Consider the following 22777-nt stretch of genomic DNA (forward strand, 5'->3'; position numbering starts at 1 on the left):
GAGTTTGCACGTTCTCCCCGCATCTGTGTGAGTTTCCTCCAGGTGCTCTGATTTCCTCCCACAGTCCAAAGATGTGCAGGTTAGGGTGGACTGGCCGTGCAAAATTGCCCATAGTGTCCAGGGATATGCAGGTTAGGCTGGATTGGCCATGTTAAATTGCCTGAAAATGTGTTGCTGAAAAAGCGCAGCAGGTCAGGCAGCATCCAAGGAGCAGGAGAGTCGACGTTTCGGGCATGAGCCCTTCTAGGTTAAAATCTTCTAGGAGAAAGTGAGGACTACAGATGCTGGAGATCAGAGCTGAAAATGGGTTGCTGGAAAAGCGCAGCAGGTCAGGCAGCATCCGAAATGTTGAATCTCCTGCTCCTTGGATGCTGCCTGACCTGCTGCGCTTTTTCAGCAACACATTTCCAGCTCATGCTAAATTGCCCCATAGTGTCCAGGGTTGTGTCGGCTAGGTGAATTAGTCTGGGTGGTTTATCTTCGGTGAGTTTGTGTGGACTTGTCGGGCTGAAGGGCCTGTTTCCACAATGTAGGGAATTCTGATTCTCTTGTTTTTAAAGTCACTCTAAATTAATAAACTCAGAAAATAGGAGTGGGAGTAGGCCATTTGGCCCTTTGAGCTTGTTCCACCACTCAGTATGATCAGGGATGATCGATCATTTGACTCCTGTTCCTGCTTTGACTTAGCATCAGTTTTGATTCTCAGAAGAAATGTTTCCCCATGTCACTCCTGAAAGATCACATGCTATTTTTGAGGCAGTGGCCTCACAAACCTGGCTGGCGATATCTTCGATGTCGGGCCGAGGTGTGACGAGATTCTGTTTGTTAGTGATGATTAAGTCTGTGAAACTTGAAAGGGTTCAGAAAAGATCTACAAGGATGTTGCCAGGGTTGGAGGATCTGAGCTATAGGGAGAGGGGGAACAGGCTGGGGCTGTTTTCCCTGGAGTGTCAGAGGCTGAGGGGGTGACTTTGTAGAGGTTTATAAAATCATGAGGGACATGGATAGGGTAAATAGACAAGGTCTTGTCCCTGGGGTGGGGGAGTCCAGAACAAGAGGGCATAGGTTTAGGGTGAGGGGGGAAGATGTAAAAGGGACCTAAGGGGCAACTTTTTCACACAGAGGGTGGCACAAGTATGGAATGAGCTGCCAGAGGAAGTGGTGGAGGCTGGTACAATTCCAACATTTAAAAGGCATCTGGATGGGTATATGAATAGAAGGGTTTAGAAGGAGACTGGGCCGGGTGCTGGCAAATGGGACGAGATTGAAGTTTGTGAGAAGAGTTGTAGCTCGGGTGCTCGTTGTTGTGGTTCTGTTCGCCGAGCTGGGAATTTGTGTTGCAGACATTTCGTCCCCTGTCTAGGTGACATCCTCAGTGCTTGAAAGATCACCTCCCAACTGTCTCTCCTTAACCCTGCATTTATATATCCAGGACTGGACCTCCTCAGCTCTCTGGTGTTGAGAATACCGAGGTTTAATTGCCCTCTGAGAGAGGTGATTTCTGTTCATCCCATTCCAACAAAACTCATCCCCTCCCCCAACCTTGTGGTCCTTACTTCGAAAATCTCTAACCAGAGGGTTATAGTTACCCCAGTGCTTTCCCGCCAACCAAATGTATTGCCCTCGTGTGACCCCCCCCTCCCCAGTTTCGAGAGGCTTGAAAGATGTCTCGACCCTCCCCCCTCCTTCCTCCCCACCAATGAGTGGTAGCTGGGAAAGTGGAGGGGGAATTGAGAGCAGTGTCCTGATAGGGTGGGACAACAACTGTTACAATTTGGAGTCTCGAGCTCATGATCACAACGTAGCAGCTCACTCAGGGTCACAACCCTTACTTTGAGAATCCCCGATCTACCCTCTCAAGTTCCCTTTAGATATCTCAATGAGATCATCTCCTGTCCCTCGAAACCTCTGACAACATGAGGGGAGGTAATGGCCTCATGGTATTGTCACTGGACTGTTAACCCAGATACTGTTCTGGAGACCTGGGTTCAAATCCCAACATAGCATATTGTGGAATTTGAATTCAATAAAATATCTGGAATTAAACCGCCGAATGATGATCATGAATCCATTGCCGATTGTTGGAAAAGCCTATCTGATTCATGAATATCCTTGAGGGAAGGAAATCAGCCACTCTTACCTGGTCTGGCCTACACTTGACTCCACCCCCACAGCAATGTGGTTGATCCCTAACCGCCATCCGGGCAATCAGGGATGGAGCAATAAATTCTGCCCAGCCAGCGACGCCCTCATCCCATGAATAAATAAATAAACTGTGGGACGCCAAAAGCCTTGTGATTCTTCACCTGACTGGATTAACGGGAAACAGCCAGAGTAAAACATAGCCCCAGGTTTTCAGAACATCCTTTGTAACAGGAATTGGTATCGTAGGTTGGCTTCCATTCTCTCCATCACCTTCCTTTGTGTCCTTCACCGACCCCAATTGTCACTATCACCACCAACCCCCTTCCCCCGCGCCCCCAAGATCTTCAGAGACACTGATTCAGCTCTGATCAACAGTCCAACATGGTTGAATGCTCCTGACCCTTTCCCAGGTTGCATTGCGTTCATTTCAATTGAGCGGTTGATGGTTCTGTTTGGAGCCCGCCATCTTTGATTGGAAACGGGCCGAGGGAAAGCTTTGACTGGGTATTCTGGGAGTTGAGATTGGGGATGGTCGCCACTTGAAAGGAGGGGGGGTGGGGAGGAGTCAAGTTAGGGTTCCACACTCTCTCTGTCTTGCTGTGTTCTGATTGGGAGCGAGGGTGAGCTGTCTCACTGGAGGGTTGCTTTTGTTTTGATTTGAACAGGTACATCACGCAACAAGGACACAAACTGGAGGTAGCTGCACCACGCCCTCCGCCTACCGTCACTAACGCGGTGTCCTGGAGGTCGGAAGGCATCAAGTACAAAAAGAACGAGGTGTTTATTGACGTCATTGAAGGGGTCAATGTGTTGGTGAGTGTTGCCTTTCATGGGGAATGTTACGATGCAGCAGTGAATCTTTCCATTAATTAAACCAAACTCCCAGAAAAGCCCATCTCGCCTCATAATCCGTTAAAATATGAGTGACAGAGAACTCACCAATTCCACTAGTTAAAGAAAATAACATCAATTTATTCTTTTAACTCTAAAGGTGAACATTAAATAACAACTATTCACAACTCTAAGCCCTGGTTTCCCTTCAGTGCTTATTACCTGCCTCCAACTCTACAACAATATGCTGTTCCAGTAAGAGGGAGAAATTGAGGACTGCAGATCAGAGTCAAAAAGTGTAGTGCTGGAAAAATACAGCCAGTCAGGCAGCATCCGAGGAGCAGGAGAGTCGATATTTTGAGCATAACCTCCTCTTCAGGAATCTCCACATACCTTGACATTGTCCTATCTCCCCTAGTCCAGGAACTCCCCACCAATGTTTGATACACCACCCACGCCCTCCACCACCTCCGTGACTTTCGTTTCCCCAGCTCCCAACACCGCCTCTTCACCATTGACGTCCAGTCCCTGCACACACCTATTCGTCATGACGAAGACCTCCAAGCACCCCATTTCTTCCTCTCCTGTCGTCCCCACCAGTATCCTTCCACTGACTGGTCTTCACGCTCAATAATCTCTCCTCTGTTCCAATCACAAATTAAAATTACATCAACTTAATTTCAAAGCTGCTGTCATCTTCTGTGACTTCACTCTTCTGGTTGCTGAATTCCCTTGGTCACCAAGTTGGTTTTTACTGTGAGTATGTTTCAGATGAAAAGGTACCTTTTGATAGAGACTATTTCCTAATTCCTTAGATCTGTCGTGATGGCAGTTGCTCTTGCTCCAATTTTCAAAATGTCCACATTTTTATACCCCCAACATCAGATCATCTCATTGGTTTGATGTTGACAAAACAATAAAGTCAAACTCGATGGGGTTTTAGTATCCTGGGGCATAATTTAAACTGGTTAAATTCGAATTGCTGTCAAAACAGCAACCAAAACTCAGGTATCCATTTCACAGCCAAGTGTTACATATTTTCAATTTTCCAGTACATGCTGGAACTGCCATCACATCATATCACACAGGTGCTTGCAATCTCTCAGTTCAGAACACGGTGGCACAGTGGTTAGCACTGCTGTCTCACACTGCCAGAGAACCGGGTTTGATTCCAGCATCAGGTGACTGTGTGCAGTTTGCACATTCTCCCTGTGTTTGGGTGTTCCGGTTTCCTCCCACAATCCAAAGACATGCAGCTTAGGTGAATTGGCCATGCTAAGATTCAGTATGTGGATGTACCTACTAGAGAAGGCGCAAAACTTGACCTACTCTTGGGAAATAAGGTGTCAGTTGGGGAGCACTTTGGGGCCAGCGACCATAATTCTATTCGTTTTAAAATAGTGATGGAAAAGGATAGACCAGATCTAAAAGTTGAAGTTCTAAATTGGAGAAAGGCCAATTTTGACGGTATTAGGTAAGAACTTTCGAAAGCTGATTGGGGGCAGATGTTCGCAGCTAAAGGGAGGCTGGAAAATAGGAAGCCTTCAGAAATGAGATGACGAGAGTCCAGAGCAAGTGTATTCCTGTTAGGATGAAAGGGAAGGCTGATAGGTGTCGGGAAGGCTGGATGGCTAAAGAAATTGAAGGTTTGGTTAAGAAAAAGAAGGAAGCAAATGTCAGATATAGACAGGAGAGATCGAGTGAATCCTTAGAAGAGTATAAAGAAAGTAGGATTATACTTAAGAGTGAAATCAGGAGGGCAAAACAGGGACATGAGATAGCATTGGCAAATAGAATTAAGGAGAATCCAAAGGGTTTTTACAAATATATTAAGGACAAAAGGATAACTAGGGAGAGAATAGGGCCCCTCAAAGATCAGCAAGGCGCCCTTTGTGTGGAGCCACAGGAAATGGGGGAGATACTAAACGAATATTTTGCATCAGTATTTACTGTGGAAAAGGATATGGAAGATATAGACTGTAGGGAAATAGATGGTGACATCTTGCAAAATGTCCAGCTTACAGAGGAGGAAGTGCTGGATGTCTTGAAACAGGTAAAGGTGGATAAATCCCCAAGACCTGATCAGGTGTACCCGAGAACTCTGTGGGAAGCTAGAGAAGTGATTGCTGGGCCTCTTGCTGAGATATTTGTATCATTGATAGTCACAAGTGAGGTGCTGGAAGACTGAAGGTTGGCAAACGTGGTGCCACTGTTTAAGAAGGGTGGTACGGACAAGCCAGGGAATTATAGACCAGTTAGCCTGACCTCGGTGGTGGGCAAGTTGTTGGAGGGAATCCTGAGGGTCCGGATGTACATCTATTTGGAAAGGCAAGGACTGATTAGGGATAGTCAACATGGCTTTGTGCGTGGGAAATCACGTCTCACAAACTTGATTGAGTTTTTTTGAAGAAGTAACAAAGAAGATTGAGGGCAGAGCAGCAGATGTGCTCTATGTGGACTTCAGTCAGGCGTTCGACAAGGTTCCCCATGGGAGACTGATTAGCAAGGTTAGATCTCATGGAATACAGGGAGAACTAGCCATTTGGATACAGAACTGGCTCAAAGGTACAAGACAGAGGGTGGTGGTGGAGGGTTGTTTTTCAGACTGGAGACCTGTGACCAGTGGAGTGCCATAAGGATCGGTGCTGGGTCCTCTACTTTGTGTCAATTACATAAATGATTTGGCTGCGAGCATTAGAGGTACAGTTAGTAAGTTTGCAGATGACACCAAAATTGGAGGTGTAGTGGACAGTAAAGAGGGTTACCTCAGATTACAACAGGATCTTGATCAGATGGGCCAATGGGCTGAGAAGTGGCAGATGGAGTTTAATTCCGATAAATGCGAGGTGTTGCATTTTGGGAAAGCAAATTTTAGCAGGACTTATACACTTCATGGTAAGGTCCTATGGAGTGTTGCTGAACAAAGACACCTTGGAGTACAGGTTCATAGCTCCTTGAAAGTGGAGTCGCAAGTAGATAGGATAGTGAAGAAGACGTTTGGTATGCTTTCCTTTATTGGTCAGAGTATTGAGTACAGGAATTGGGAGGTCATGTTGCAGCTGTACAGGACATTGGTTAGGCCACTGTTTGAAATATTGCATGCAATTCTGGTCTCCTTCCTATTGGAAAGATATTGTGAAACTTCAAAGGGTTCAGAAAAGATTTACAAGGATGTTGCCAGGGTTGGAGGATCTGAGCTACAGGGAGAGGCTGAACAGGCTGGGGCTGTTTTCCCTGGAGCATCGGAGGCTTGAGGGGTGACCTTATAGAGGTTTACAAAATTATGAGGGGTATGGATAGAATAAATAGACAGAGTCCTTTCCCTGGGGTGGGGGAGTCCAGAACTAGAGGGCATAGGTTTAGGGTGAGAGGGGAAAGATATAAAAGAGACTAATGGGGCAACTTTTACCCACAGAGGGTGGTACGCATATGGAATGAGCTGCCAGAGGAAGTGGTGGAGGCTGGTGCAACTGCAACATTTAAGAGGCATTTGGATGGGTATATGAATAGGAAGGGTTTAGAGGGATATGGGCCAGGTGGGACTAGGTTGGTTTGGGATATCTGGTCAGCATGGACAGGTTGGACCGAAGGGTCTGTTTCCATGCTGAACATCTCTATGACTCTGTAACTGACTGTCCAAAGAGTAAACCAGCCAGACCCATTCCTCTACCCTATATTTACCCCTGACTAATGCACCCAACCTACACATCCCTGGGCATTATTGGACAATTTAGCATGGCCAATTCACCCTAATCTACACATCCCTGAACACGATGGGCAATTTATCATGGCAAATCCACCCCATCCTGCACATCTTTCAACTGCGGGAGGAAACCCACGCAGACACAGGGAGAATGTGCAATCTCCACTCAGATGGTCACCCAAGGTGGGAATCGAACCCAGATCCCTGGCGCTGTGAGGTAGCAGTGCTAGCCACTGGACCACCCCAGACATGGTTTCACCCTTTTCACTCCAGCAAAACTCTACGTGATTTTGAATGCCTCGATGGAATCGTCTCTTCACTTTCTCTGCTCAATGGGGAACAGCCCCAGTATCTCTGGGTTCCCCCACAATTCCCTTGTCTCTGTTCCCATTGCAGGAAAACTGCTTCGATTTTCCACCCCCCACCTCACCTCTCCAAGGCCACGGTATGATGAGATCAGGGCTGAGGCGGGAGGTGAGTGGGACGGAACATTGTAAATCCCACGTGTGGTTTTATATTTCCCGCTCACTCCTCCTCATCTTTGGGCAGGTCAGCGCCAACGGGAACGTTCTGCAGAGCGAGATTGTCGGCAGCGTGAAGCTCCGGGTTTTCCTGTCCGGAATGCCGGAACTCCGGCTGGGGCTGAACGACAAGGTGCTCTTCGAGCTAACAGGACGTGAGTAGCTGATTGACAGCCGTCCTTGTCAGCTCGGGCAGCTGTCTCATCAGATGAGATAACCCCAAAGAGCTGTGCCATCAGAGGAAGTGGTTGCTTTGTGTGATGATCCTTGGTGTCGCGTGTGAAAGAACATTTGCCTGGAGAAGTGATAAGAATGTGGCTCATCCCTTTTAATGGTCTGTTTCAGGTCAAATCACCATCAGCATACTCCCATCAGAGAGATGATTGGTTGAATTGAATTGAATTTATTGTCACAAGGCACAGTGAAAAGCTTTGTCTTGCGAGCAATACAGGCAGATGACAGAGTTAAGTGGCATAGATCAGTAAATAATAGGTAAGCAGCAACAAAAACAAAAACCACAGGTACAGGCGAGTGTTAAGAGTTTGTGAGTCCATTCAGTATTCTAACAACACTTGGGTAGAAACCGTTTTGAAACCGGCGTGTGTGTGTGTGTTCAAGCTTCTGTACCTTAAGACCATAAGACATAGGAGTGGAAGTAAGGCCATTCGGCCCATCGAATCCACTCCGCCATTCAATCATGGCTGATGGGCATTTCAACTCCTACCCGCATTCTCCCCGTAGTCCTGAATTCCTCGAGACAACAAGAATCTATCAGTCTCTGCCTTGAAGACATTTAGCGTCCCGGCCTCCACTGCACTCTGCAGCAATGAATTCCACAGGCCCACCACTCTCTGGCTGAAGAAATGTCTCCGCATTTCTGTACTGAATTGACCCCCTCTAATTTTAAGGCTGTGTCCACGGGTCCTAGTCTCTTCACCTAATGGAAACAACTTCCTAGCGTCGACCCTTTCCAAGCCATGTATTATCTTGTATGTCCCTATTAAGTCTCCCCTTAATCTTCTAAACTCCAATGAATACAATCCCAGGATCCTCAGCTGTTCATCATATGTTAGACCAACCATTCCAGAGATCATCCGTGTGAATCTCCGCTGGACACGTTCCAATGCCAGTATGTACTGCCTGAGGTGTGGGGACCAAAACTGGACACAGTACTCCAAATGGGGCCTGACCAGAGCTTTATAAAGTCTCAGTTGCACAACAGTGCTACTCTCCCCAATGTAGAGAAACATTGCCAGGGTGGGATGGATCTTTGAGAATGCTGGCGGCCTTTCCTTGACAGTGGGCCTGGTAGATGGATTCTAGAGATGGGAGGTTGGCCTTTGTGATTGTCCGGGCTGAGTTCACCACTCTCTGTAACCGTCTCTGCTCTTGAATGGTACCGTTGCCATATCAGAGTTTAACTTGAAGTTCACTACACCTCAGCTGAGGGATGTGGTCTAGAGGGCAGGACCTTCATGGTGATCACAGCTCAGAAGGGAATTGAACCCACGCTGTTGGCATTGCTCTGTATTGCAAACCAGCCATGCACCCAACTGAACTAACTAGCTTCACATTTATAGCCTCCTTTATTTGCTGTCTCTCTGTTTGAGCAGTTGACTTGTTCCTCCCTCTCCAATTAATTACAACGCTCACAAGTCATGATGTAAACAGATTTTGTTTTGTACATTTCAAATTCTTTGTTGATACGGCTTTTGGTGTTTTATTCGAAGATGAATGTTTCTCCCTGCCCACCCCTCGCACTCACTCTCAACAAATCATATAGTTTCCCCATGTATTGAGCAGCTGAAGGACAAGGAGCAACAGAGGCATTGCATCACGTGCCAACCTGTGCCAGCCCTGGGGCACATTGACTGGAGATGGGCACTGATTCAGTTGGCTGCTGCCTGCCCTGGAGGACAGCACCTGAGCAGCGCTGTGAAGAGCTGAAGGGACTGGCAAAGCACAAGAAGTTTCGGAGTAAGAATCTCTCGCTGGATTTGAATCACCTGAGGACTGTCGGACAGATTGTAACCACACGAAAGCAGAAGCGGATATGGTTGCCACGGAAGTGCGGGATGTGGAAAAGAATACAAGGTTTTCAAAACGCCGAAAGGAGGAATGAGTGGTCTGTGGGCTGTAACCAGAAAAACAGGAAGAAGTTGCAAGAGGATAAGGATGGACTCCATCATGTTCCATGTGGGTGCATTCTGTCTGCACAAATCATTCAGTTGTGCTGATGTGCCACTATCTCTGAATACAACTCAGTTGAATCAGGGAATCACTCATATTTAGTACCCCATCCCTCTAACCTCTGCCCACCCTGCGGTAGTGCATCGTTATATGCACCCTGCTTTTAAGATCATTCATCTTCCAAACTCTGAGCTCTGCTTGTGACACGGCCTGGCAATGAGAATGCTTGCTTGCATGCAGACACGCAAATCAGTTGGTTTGCTCACTATCTGCATCATAACTTACAATGTGCTCTAATGCTTTAAATAAACTAATCCTGACTGAGTGATTGCTAGATGATTGCTGTGACAATTGCATTCATATGAGGTAGCACTGTGGATTGTAGGTCAGTCCTAGCTGCATCAGTATGACCATTAATTCTGTCTTGGTGCATTGTTGAATTAGTCTTGCAGAGGGATTATAATCTCCAAATAAGGCATCACTGATTTAAGGAACAGCAAGATCTCTTCGCCCAGTGATGTGAATCTTTCCCCACCTCAGAGCAGTGGTGATTCAGTCAGTGAATATATTTGGAACCAAGACTAGCCTGTTAGAATCTTGGAGCATGAAGGCCAATGGGGATTGGATGTGGAATGAGGTACTGAGGTAGCAGGTCAGCTGGGATAGTCTGAATGCAAGAGGAAGTCGGAGGAGATCTACTCGACTTGTGCTTCTTATGCTCAATCATTCTCTTTATTCGCTCGCGCTCTCCCACTCGCTGTCCCTCGCGCTCTCTCGCTCTCCCTCACCACGTCCCTCGCGCTCTCTCGCTCTCCCTCACCCCCTCCCTCGCGGTCTCCCTCTTCCTCCTCATGCTCCCACTCCCTTGCCCTCTCTTGCTATCTCGCCTCCTCCCTTGCCCTCTTTCCCTCCCTCACCCTTACCCTGGTGCTCCCTCGTGCCCTCCCTCGCACGGTCTCACTCCCTCGCCCCCTCCCTGGTGCTCCCTCGTGCCCTCCCTCGCGCACTCTCTCTCACCCGTGCCCTCCCTCGCACTCTCTCACTCCCTCGCCCCCTCCCACGTGCTCTCCTGCTCCCACGCACCCTCCCTCCCTCTTGTGCTGTCCCACCCCCTTCCTTACATGCTTGCTTGCATCCACCCCCCCCCCCACCCCACCCCCTTCTAGCTTTACGTCTCTTATCTTTCTTAAATCATATTTAGTGAGAAGCGACCTTTTGGGTCCTGCGCGCTGCTTCCAGATTCTGCTAGTGCTTTTCTCTGTTCCCTGGGTTTAGGAGGCAAGAGTAAATCCGTCGAGATGGAAGATGTGAAGTTCCACCAGTGTGTGAGACTGTCTCGTTTTGAAAACGACCGAACGATATCCTTCATTCCCCCGGACGGAGATTTTGAACTCATGTCTTATCGACTAAACATCCACGTGAGTGACAAATCCTCTGAATTAAATGTTTTGTTTTGCACTGTGTTCCCTCTGTTTTCTGGAGAAGTGCAAATGATAGTATGGAGGTGTGGGGGTGGGTCAATCTTTCACAAAGAGGAGGGTTTTTTTTAGATTAGATTAGATTACTTACAGTGTGGAAACAGGCCCTTTGGCCCAACAAGTCCACACCGACCTGCCAAAGCGCAACCCACCCATACCCCTACATTTACCCCTTACCTAACACTACGGGCAATTTAGCATGGCCAATTCACCTGACTCGCACATCTTTGGACTGTGGGAGGAAACCCACGCAGACACAGGGAGAATGTGCAAACTCCACACAGTCAGTCGCCTGAGTCGGGAATTGAACCAGGGTCTCTGGCGCTGTGAGGCAGCAGTGCTAACCACTGTGTCACTGTGCCGCACTAGTTAGGTCACTCGATAAGTAACCTAGAATAATACTATTATGAGGGGGCATAGCTTTAAATTAAGGGGTGGTAGGTATAGGACAGATGTTAGGGGTAGATTCTTTACTCAGCGAGTCGTGAGTTCATAGAATGCCCTGCCAGTAGCAGTGGTGGACTCTCCCTCTTTATGGGCATTTAAACGGGCATTGGATAGGCATATGGAGGATAGCGGGCTAGTGTAGGTTAGGTGGGCTTGGATCGGCGCAACATCGAGGGCCAAAGGGCCTGTACTGCGCTGTATTTTTCTATGTTCTATTTTCTATGTTCTAATGTTCCTGGGATGTAGATTCAAATCCCACCAGGGCAGATGGTCATCTTCAATTCAGTTAGAAAGTGGACTGACCACTGATTTATTATGAAAGCACCTCTGGTTCACTGATGACCGAATGGAAAGGAAATCAACTGTCCTTACCTGGTCTGACCCTTTACGTGACTCCAGACTCTCAGCAATGGGAGTTGGAAAGCCATGTTGAGGTTGTACAGGACATTAGTGAGGCCTCTTCTGGATCACTGTGTCCACTTCCTGTCACCCAGTTACAGGAAGGACATTGTTAGGCTGGAGAGATTTCGGAAGAGGTTTACCAGGACGTTGCTGGGCATGGAGGGTTTGAGTTATAAGGACAGGCTGGGACTTTCTTCGCTGGAGGGTAGAAGATTGAGGGGGGACGTTATAGAGGTTTGTAAAATCATGAGGGGTATAGATAAGGTGAATGGCAGGTATCTTTTCCCTCGGGTGGGAGATTTCTAGACTAAGGGGCATGTTGTTAAGGTGAGTGGGGAAAGAATTTTTAAAAAAGGCCATTTCTTTAGCACAGAAAGTGGTTCACTTGTAGAATGAGCTTCCAGAGGAAGTGTTGGATGTGGTGACAATTACAATTGTTAAAAGACACTTGGATAAGTACAAGAATAGGCAAGGGTTTGGAGGGATATGAACCAGGAGCAGGCAGGTGGGACTAGTCTAGTTTGGGATTATGGTCGGCATGGACTGGAAGGGTCTGTTTCTGTGCTCTAGGACTCTGTGATCTTTGCTGCTCTTGGAATTTTTTGATTCCTTTCCAGGCAGGTATTCATTCCTAACTGCCCAGAGAGTTGAGAGGCAACCACATTGCTGTGTGTCAGGAGTCACATATGGGCCAGGTTGGGTAGTAATGGCAGATTTCCTTCCCTGATTATTATTGAGCTTTAGTCCTGCACAACCTCAACATGATGTCCCATCTCCTATTGTCCCAGATCTGAGCAATGAAGGCAAGCGTGCTGAATGCCTTCTTAACCACTCTGATTCAAATCTCAAAGAACTGTATGCCTGAACCCCGAGGTCTCTCTGTTCTACAACACCGCCCAAGACTCTATCATTAAATGTACAAGTCCTGTACATGTTTGCTTTACCAAAATGCATCACCTCACAGTTATCCAAATTGAACTCCACCTGCCACTCCTCGGCCCATTGACCCAATTGATAAAGATCTCTTTAATTTTAGATGACCATTTCTGAAAACTGAGTATCTGGATTCGTAGTTTGGGCAGCACAGTGATTAGCCATGCTGCCTCACAGCGCCGGGTTCAATTCCAGCCTCGGGTGACTGTATGTGTGGAGTTTGCACATTCTTCCTGTGTCTGCATGGGTTAACTCCAAGTGCTCTGGTTTCCTCCCACAGTCCAAAGATGTGCAGGTTAGGGTAGATTGGCCATGCTAAATTGCCCCATAGTGTTCTGGGATGTGCAGGTTAGGGTGGGTTGGCCATGCTAAATTGCCCCATAGTGTTCTGGGATGTGCAGGTTAGGGTGGGTTGGCCATGCTAAATTGCCCATATTAAGACCATAAGACACAGGGTCAGCTTCAAAGGAGGTGGGTGGCACAGTGGCTCAGTGATTAGCACTGCTGCCTCACAGCGCCAGGGACCTGGGTTCAATTCCAGCCTCGGGCGACTGTGTGGAGTTAACCCATGCAGACACAGGGAGAATGTGTAAACTCCAAGTGCTCTGGTTTCCTCCCACAGTCCAAAGATGTGCAGGCTACAGTGGATTGGCCATGCTAAATTACCCATAGTGTTCCGGGATGTGCAGGTTAGGGTGGATTGGCCATGCTAAATTGCCACATAGTGTTCAGGGATGTGTAGGTTAGGGGCATTAGTCAGGAATAAATGTAGAGTTGTAGGGAAATGGGTCTGGGTGGGATACTCTTCGGAGGGTTGTTGTGGACTTGGGCCCTAGGGTCTGTTACTGTACTATAGGGATTCTATGAATAATACTCAGAAATCACCCCCACTTAAATGGCTGAACAAACAGTTCGGTTCAGGGATAGACAGCATTCCAGGGACATTTCCATCCCATCAACAAATGAAAAGGAAACCAATGCCATAACAATGCAGGGCACTTTTCTAGAACCTTCCTGAGGCTGGCTATACATTCTCGATCTAAGTACCATTTGTCTTTTACAAAGAAACAGAGATTGACTGAGACGCTCCACAGAGGGGTCACATCATTGGAGAGAGGAGAAAAACAGAGTTAACATTTCTGAAGAAGGAAAAGAAATACACAAGAATTGTGGATGTTGGAAATCAGAAACCAAGAGAGAAACTGCTGGAAAAACTCAGCTGATCTGGCTGAGAGCGAAACGCAGTTAACGTTACCCTTTCTGGAGAAGGGTCGCTGGATTTGAAACGTTATTTCTGTTTCTCACTCTCCGCAATTTCTGTTTTTGTTTCAGATTTCCTGCATCATCAATTCTTCTTATTTTCTCTTAATGTTTTCTTCAATTTGGTTCATGTGAGTTAGGCCCAGTATTTATTGCTGGCCCTGATGATGATCGTAGCAATAATCCCAAGTGGGAATTACTGAACTGCTGAAGCCAGGCATGCCACGGGGGAACTAAACAACCCTTTTGTTCAACCTCTGCTTGGGGGTTTTAGAGTGGAATGTTTAGGAGAGGGAGGCGTTGGATGAAAGTTACAGTGGGGAGGGAGTGAGAATCAGAGAGAGAGAGAGAGGGCGAGCAAATCTGAGGGATGGTGATGTCAGGCATGGTGTTACTAACCATTTGTTGGATGTTTCAGTTGTCCATTTTGTACAGTCTTGGGGTCCCATGGAATGCCGTGGGCGGCATGGTGGCACAGTGGTTCGGGCAGCACGGTGGCACAGTGGTTCGGGCGGAACGGTGGCACAGTGGTTAGCACTGCTGCCTCACAGCGCCTGAGACCCGGGTTCAATTCCCGCCTCAGGCGACTGACTGTGTGGAGTTTGCACGTTCTCCCCATGTCTGCGTGGGTTTCCTCCGGGTGCTCCGGTTTCCTCCCACAGTCCAAAGATGTGCGGGTCAGGTGAATTGGCCATGCTAAATTGCCCGTAGTGTTAGGTAAGGGGTAAATGTAGGGGTATGGGTGGGTTGCGCTTCAGCGGGTCGGTGTGGACTTGTTGGGCCGAAGGGCCTGTTTCCACACTGTAAGTCTAATCTAAATTCACTGAAGATTTTCACTGAGTCCCCTTCCACTTCACTGTGGGATCTGAAGGAATCAGCCATCCATTCCCCCTCGGGGATGCATCATACAGCAGACTTTTCGGCCCAACTCGTCCATGCCAACTAGACATCCTAAATTCATCTAGTCCCATTGGCCTGTATCCCTTTAAACCCTTCCTATTCATGTACCCATCCAGATGCCTTTTAAATGTTGTAATTGTACCAGCCTCCACCACTTCCTCTGGCAGCTCATTCCATACACGTACCACCTTGTATGTGAAAACGTTGCCCCTTTTAAGTTTTGTTTGAGTCTTTACAACAGTTACAATATTTAAAAGACATTTGGATAAGTACATGAATAGCAAAGGTTTGGAGGAATATGGAGCAGGCAGCTGGGACTAGTTTAGTTTGGGGATTATGGTCAGCATGGACTGGTTGGACCGAAGGGTCTGTTTCCATGCTGCATGACTGTATGGCTCTAACCTTTCAAAACGTTGTCCCTTTTAACTCTTTCCCCTCTCATGTTAAACCTGTGCTGTGTAGTTTTGGACTCCCTTACCCTGGGAAAAAGACCTTGGCTATTTACCAAGTCCATGTGCGTCATAATTTTATGAACCTCTATAAGGTCACCCCTCAGCCTCTGATGCTCCAGGGAAAACAGCCCCAGCTTATTCAACCTCTCCCTGTAGCTCAAACCCTCCAACCTTGGCAACGTCCTTGTAAATCTCTTCTGAACCCTTTCAGGGTTCACAACATCCTTTCGATAGGAGGGAGACCTGATCTGCGCACAATATTCCAAAAGTGGCCTAAACAATGTCCTGTACAGCTGTAACATGACACCCCAACAACTATACCCAATGCGCAGGGGTCAACAGCTTCTCTATTAACACCTTTCCAACTCACAACCTCAACCAGCTTGTCGGACAAGGGCAGCAGATACATGGGAGTACCACCTTTTGCAAGTTGCCCTCCCCTCACCGCTCACCATCCTGACTCGGAAATATATCGCCGCTCCTTCAAGTGTCAAAATCCTGGAACTCCCTCCCTCAGGGCATTGTGGGTCGACCTACAGCAGGTGGACTGCAGCAGTCTGAGAAGGTGGCTCACCCCCACCACCTCAAGGGGCAGCTGGGGACGGGCAAAAAATGCCAAGTGATGCCTACATCCCATAAATGGTGAGAAAGAGTGGACTTTATCGGGAACAATAACTGGAACAAAGCAGCGAGGGCACTCCAATATTGTCAGGGGCTGAGGGCTCACAGATACAAACCTGTGTTTCTCAGCTGTTTTCGAGCAGCTGCCAACCGTTCCTGGGCCTAGCATGGGGTGGTAGTGTCCTTCCCTCGGAGCCGGGAGACCTGGGTTCAAATCCCACCTGCCCCAGGGGTGCGTCCTCATATCCCTGAACGTTTATCGTTTAGAAAAAAACCTTCGCTTTATATAAAAAAACAATTGACCCTGTGTTCACGAGTTGGAAGTTTTTAAGAAACGAGAACCTATTTTAAGAATTTTTTTTTGTTGTTTTGTTCAGGTGAAGCCTCTGATTTGGATTGAATCTGTAATCGAGACGTTTTCCCACAGCCGAGTGGAATATCTGATCAAGGTAAACGATAAAATTGCTGAGATTCCACTTGCTGAATATTGAGCGAAGTGACTGACAGCCACGAACACATGGAACAGTGGAGTAAGCTTGGAAGGGCCCTGGAGGCTGGTACAATTGCAACATTTAAGAGGCATTTGGATGGGTATATGAATAGGAAGGGTTTGGAGGGATATGGGCCAGGTGCTGGCAGGTGGGACTAGATTGGGTTGGGATATCTGGTCAGCATGGACGGGTTGGACCAAAGGGTCTGTTTCCGTGCTGTACATCTCTATAGCTTAAATTTTAATTGAAGTCTTAATTTATTCACGGGGTGTGGGTGCCATGTCTAGGCCCATTTATTGCCCAGAGGGCAGATAAGACCCAATTGCTGTGGGTTTGGAGTTGTGTGAAGGCCAGACCGGGTAAGGATGGCAGATTTCCAAAATGAGTGAAGCAGGCAGTTAACTCTGGTTGCCATTAGGCTAACTTTCTACTGAATTCAAATTTCACCAAATGCTGTGGATTCGAACCCATAAGTAGAGTCCTACAGCCAGTTTTCCTATCGCCACGCAAGAATCCAGGCTGATCGTTGTGTTTATTTTTTGTCCTGATAGTCTTGCGGGGGCAAGGCCAGGGTGGTAGACTCCGAATTTGAAAGTGGAGTCACAGGTAGATGGGATAGTGAAGAAGGCGTTTGGTATGCTTTCCTTTATTGGTCAGAGTATTGAGTACAGGAGTTTGCGAGGTCATGTTGCGGCTGCACAGGACGTTGGTTATGCCACTGTTGGAATATTGCGTGCAATTCTGGTCTCCCTCCTACTGGAAGGATGTTGTGAAACTTGAAAAGGTTCAGAAAAGACTTACAAGGATGTTGCCAGGGTTGAAGGGTTTGAGCTAAAGAGAGAGGCTGAGCAGGCTGGGGCTGTTTTCCCTGGAGCGTCGGAGGCTGAGGGGTGACCTTCAAGAGGTTTACAAAATTATGAGGGGCATGGATAGGATAAATAGACAGTCTTTTCCCTGGGATCGGGGAGTCCAGAACTAGAGGGCATAGGTTTAGGGTGAGAGGGGAAAGATATAAAAGAGACCTAATGGGCAACCTTTTCACATGGATGGTGGTGTGTGTATGGAATGAGCTGCCAGAGGATGTGGTGGAGGTTGGTACAATTGCAACATTTAAGAGGCATTTGGATGGGTATCTGAATAGGAAGGGTTTGGAGGGATATGGGCCGGGTGCTGGCAGGTGGGACTAGATTGGGTTGGGATATCTGGTCGGCATGGACGGGTTGGACCGAAGGGTCTGTTTCCATGCTGTACATCTCTATGACTCTATAATATCCCCAGCCAGCGTATTGCACCCCCTACTACTAGTTGGTGGTGTTATCCAGTATCATTCTCCAGCCATCCCTCTGCATGAGCTAACCAGTCCCTTCTGAGTGTGGTATCTCCGCAGTCAGCTTTGGAATATCCAAGCCCCTTTCCACACTTGTCCAGCCATCTCCAAAAGAAATTGTGGGGGCAGTGTGCAGTGTCCATGTCAGAAACAGCCGAGGCTGTGATGCATGTGTCGTGCAATACAGGTATCCCCCAAATTTCGAAAATTCACTTTGTACCAGTTTGCTTTCACTTAGATTTGGTACCTGTTCTCGCTAACTGAAAGAAATTGGAGGATTTTCACTTTTAAGAATAGCATGATTGCTTTGCCCTTTGCGCCGTTTTGGCTTACGGAAGATTTCATTAGAAAGCCCTAGTTTGGGATAGCAGGGGAGGCCGGTAGCCAGTTAGCATGGTCCATCCCTACGAGGAGAGGGAGTGTGTGAGAGTGAGCTCTGGAAGGCTCTGCTGCACCAGGAGAAATCCATGCCCTCTGGGAATGAGCAGAGGAATTAGCTGGCAATAAAGGCGTCAATGTCTTCCTCCAGGCCAGGAGTCAGTTCAAGAAGCAGTCGGTGGCCAACAACGTGGAGATTGTAATCCCTGTGCCCAGCGACGCTGATTCACCCAAGTTCAAGACGACCATGGGCAGTGCCAAGTGGGTTCCTGAAAACAACACCGTAGTGTGGACCATCAAATCCTTACCTGTAAGTAGGAGCCAATGCGGTGCTCAGGGGGATCAATGTGAGCCACTCAGGGCTCTGAGTCAGCATTTAGGGGGATCGAGCCCCGTTTTGAGATTCATGGGCGGAGTTGTGTTCCAGGGTTTGCGCTGTCGGGGTGGGGGCGGAGCGGAGATGATGAGGTGGGAAAGGGATGCCCATCGACACAATCATGGGTGGATGTCAGAGATCCACACGGCAGCCCCCCTGAAGAAAGGCGACCGGGTTGATGCCGGTACCTCAGCCAAAATGTACTCCTGCGTTGGCATCACCAAAACGCACTCGGATGTGTTGCTGTTTCTGGGACCTTGCTGTGTAGAAATTGGCCGCCTTGCTTCCTGCATCCCAACACATCTTCCGCCAGCCCTGAAGTATTTTGGGATGACCTGGGGTTGTGAAAGGTGCTACATAAATGCAGTTCCTTCTTCCCTTTATGAAGGATGAATTTTGCAATGACAAAGCCCTGAAACCCAAAGAGTATCAGTTATTCTGCAGAGAGGACATATCCTGGGTGTAATGCGCAGTGTTCTTTGCGTCACTCTTCAAGTGCGTGAGGAGGGATTTTATAAATCATTCACCACATGAGGGTGTCGTTGGCTAGGCAGCATGTATTGCCCATCCCTAACTGCGAGTAAAAAGTGAGGTCTGCAGATGCTGGAGATCAGAGCTGAAAATGTGTTGCTGGTTAAAGCGCAGCAGGTCAGGCAGCATCCAAGGAACAGGAAATTCGACGTTTCGGGCATAAGTCATTCCTGATGAAGGGCTTATGCCCGAAACGTCGAATTTCCTGTTCCTTGGATGCTGCCTGACCTGCTGCGCTTTAACCAGCAACACATTTTCAGCCCATCCCTACCTGCCCAGAGATCGTTAAGAGTCAGTCACATTGCTGTGGTTCTGGGGTCACGTGAAGGCCAGGCCAGGTAAGGATGGCAGGAAGGACATGAGTGAATCAGATGGATTTTACCCAACAATTGGCAATGGATTCATGATCATCATTAGACTCTTAATTCCAGATTTTTATTGAATCCAAATTCAGCCGTGGTGGGATTTGAACCAAGGTCTCCCAGGAAACTGCGTCTCTATAAAACATTCGAGGGATAATACCACTAGGCCGTCGCTGGCCCAGTCATGGACTGTGGCCTCTCCTGAACCTGTTTAGCCAGGAGCCCTCTGGTGGTGGCTCAAAGCCTTGTTTTCAACACAAATCATTTGCCTTCCCATGTAACATCTGACTCGGGAAGTAGAGGGCAACCCTAGAGTTGAGCAATCTGCTTTCTTTAAGAGCTGCAGCAAATGTGATCGAGGAGAAAGGGAAAGGACAGGATTAGTGAGTTTTAAAAAAAAACACACAACACCAGGTTCTTGTGGTTCTGCTCGCCGAGCTGGAAGTTTTTGCTGCAAACGTTTCGTTCCCTGGCTAGGGAACATCATCAGTGCTGTTGGAGCCTCGTGTGAAGCGCTGCTTTGATGTTTCTTCCGGTATTTGTATTGGTTTGTTCTTGCCGCTTCCGGGTGTCAGTTTCAGCTGCAGTGATTTGTATGTGGGGTCCAGGTCGATGTGTCTGTTGATGGATGTTCTTGCCGTTTCCCCACATACAAATCACTGCAGCTGAAACTGACACCCGGAAGCGGCAAGAACAAACCAATACAAATACCGGAAGAAACATCAAAGCAGCGCTTCACACGAGGCTCCAACAGCACTGATGATGTTCCCTAGCCAGGGAACGAAACGTTTGCAGCAAAAACTTCCAGCTCGGCGAGCAGAACCACAACAACGGATACCCGAGCTACAAATCTTCAATCAGATTTTAAACACCAGGTTCATGGCGCAACAGGTTTATTTGAAGGTACAAGCTTTCGGAGCGCTGCTCCTGCATCAGGTAGCTAGTGGGGCAGGATCATAGGACACAGAATTTATAGTAAAAGATCACCGTGTCATACAACTGATGCAACATATTGAACAAATTGATTGCTGTTAAATGTGGGATTAATGTATCGAAACCTGTATCCCCCATTCTACATGATTAAAGACCTAACAGTAATCTTGGTTTGTTCAATTCAGTTATGTGACACTTTGATCTTTTACTATAAATTCTGTGTCCTATGATCCAGCCCCATGCTGCTTCATGGAAGGAGCGTCGTTCCGAAAGCTAGTGCTTCCAAATAACCTAGTTGGACTATAACCTGGTGTTGTGAGATATTTGTCCACCCCAGTCCAACAGCAGCCCTTGCACGTCAGGATTAGACTTGATAGCTTGGAAGAAGTTGGGACCAATTGGACTTGGTTCTGCAATTTCTAATTGCTTGTTCCGATTGTAATAAACGGGGTTTTTGTTTTTATGGCTTTCTTTCTCATCAGGGCGGGAAGGAGTATCTAATGCGAGCTCACTTTGGTCTTCCAAGCGTGGAGAGTGAAACCACCGAGGGGAAACGGCCCATCTCCGTCAAGTTTGAGATCCCATACTTCACTGTCTCGGGGGTGCAGGTCAGTGCACGTGCCTGACGAGGGGACCGTTAGAAACTGCTTATCTAACCCGGGCGGCTGACATGGGTGGGTGGTGAGCCTGCGCATGGTGGCAGTGTAGATGGCAGAGAATGTCAGCAGGTGGCGGTGTTGGTGGAGGGGAGATGGTGGCAGAAGCGCATTCGGAGCAGTGCCGTCGGCTCAGCATTGGGGTGGAGGAGCTTGGATCTGGACCCCACCCTACTTCATTGAGACAAGGCTAGAAGGTGAACTTTACTGTTTTATTTCTCTTGTTTTATATTCTCTGGTTTTGGTTTTAAGATGGCACCCGGGGAGTGGCGCGACTAAACAATGCTTTTCATTGTATTTGTAATACGCGGCATTAAGTCAAATAAAACCCTGACAAGCCAAGGCCCAAACTCCAGCTTAACCAGCCGGGCGCCTCCGTATTATAGCACCAGCACGGGAACAGGAGGAGGCCACCCAGCTCCCTGAGCTTGTTCTGCCACCATTCAGCAACAACATGGCTGACCTGTGCCAATCTCCAAATGCCAGCCTTTCCCCTCGTGCCATCGCTGGACAGAGGCGATCTTTCACAGGTCAACGATGACCCAACATGAACATCACTGTGAGGGGCGGGGGGGTACACGGTCAAAAGGTTTTTGAGCGAAAATTGTTCTCATGGTGATACCTCGGAGTTGCTCCTGTCAACTAGCATCATTCTTCTCATACAGTATAAATAGCTGTTCCCTTCCCTTTGATATTTGGTATTCTTGCAATTCCATCCTGATAAACTCAAGACAAAGAACATTGATAATATGTTTCTTCTGGCAGCAATCCTCAAAATCCTTATGAACATATGTCTAATTGACCCCATAGAGGAACAGGGGAAATCAGGAATAGGCCATTCAAGCCTTCCCCTCCATTCAATACCACCATGGTTGATCGAACATTTCAAAATCTTTTACTTACCTCAGTCTCATCCCATAACCCCTTATATCACTAGTAATCAAAAGTCCATCAATCTATACCTGACACATACTCAAAGATAGAGTTTCCACAGCTCTCTAGGATAGGAAATTCCAAAATCTCACTACCCTCTAGTTGAAAATATTCTCCTAACTCAGTCCTAAGTAGCAACCGCCTTATTTTTAAACTGCGACTCTGGTTCTAGACTCCCTCACCAGGGAACCATCTTGCCTGCATCTACTCTGTCAACCCCTTTTGAGTGTTGGAGTGAGATCGCCTCTCATTCTTCGAAGCTCTACACAATCCTGGCCCAGTTTGCCTGATCGCTCTCTCTAGGATAGCCCCACCGTCCCAGGAATCAGCCTGGGGAACCTTTTGCCTCCTGAGGTAAGGATTCCAAAATTGCACACAATGCGACATCAGTTATCATTGTGGAAGTAAGTTCTGAACTACTGTCTTTCACAAGTAGAGGTGTATTCTAATTTTGTTCGTGAAATTGTCTTAATTTTTAATGTCGTCAGCATTTCCTTGTAGCATCAACAGGGATAAAACGGGGAGCTTGTTTAATGTTCCCACAGCCTGTACTGTGTACTTAATGAACCATCCCTCCTCTTCATAAACCCGCTTTTGAATCCCAAATTTACCAAGATCTCATCTCTACTGTTCAACTGACCTTTGGTCTATCTCCTAATGGTGGTTTCCTGCAGCTTAGTGCATTATCTGAGTTTGTCAGTGACTAGCTTTGAACAACAGAGTACGGTCTTCAAAAACGACCCGAGATGATAGGATAGTGAAGAAAGCGTTTGATATTCTTTCCTTTATTGGTCAGAGCATTGAGTACAGGAGTTGGGAGGTCATGTTGTGGCTGCACAGGACATTGGTTAGGCCACTGTTGGAATATTGCATGCAACTCTGGTCTCCTTCCTATCAGAAAGATGTT

At 47.6% G+C, this 22777-nt stretch overlaps 1 protein-coding gene across 1 annotated transcript in view; it reads left to right on the top strand.

Annotated features, from left to right (window-relative positions):
• Positions 1-22777, top strand: part of LOC132835815 (AP-1 complex subunit mu-1-like) — a 45143-nt gene that overhangs the window by 15229 nt on the left and 7137 nt on the right. Inside the window, exons 5-10 of the mRNA XM_060854903.1 lie at positions 2811-2958; positions 7229-7355; positions 10666-10808; positions 16261-16332; positions 18231-18389; positions 20764-20889. Of these exons, the coding sequence (XP_060710886.1) occupies positions 2811-2958; positions 7229-7355; positions 10666-10808; positions 16261-16332; positions 18231-18389; positions 20764-20889 (775 nt within the window). The remainder of the gene's footprint in view (positions 1-2810; positions 2959-7228; positions 7356-10665; positions 10809-16260; positions 16333-18230; positions 18390-20763; positions 20890-22777) is intronic.

The sequence above is a fragment of the Hemiscyllium ocellatum genome, chromosome 45 (genome assembly GCF_020745735.1).
Source record: "Hemiscyllium ocellatum isolate sHemOce1 chromosome 45, sHemOce1.pat.X.cur, whole genome shotgun sequence".
In the NCBI taxonomy this organism is placed as follows: Eukaryota; Metazoa; Chordata; class Chondrichthyes; order Orectolobiformes; family Hemiscylliidae; genus Hemiscyllium; species Hemiscyllium ocellatum.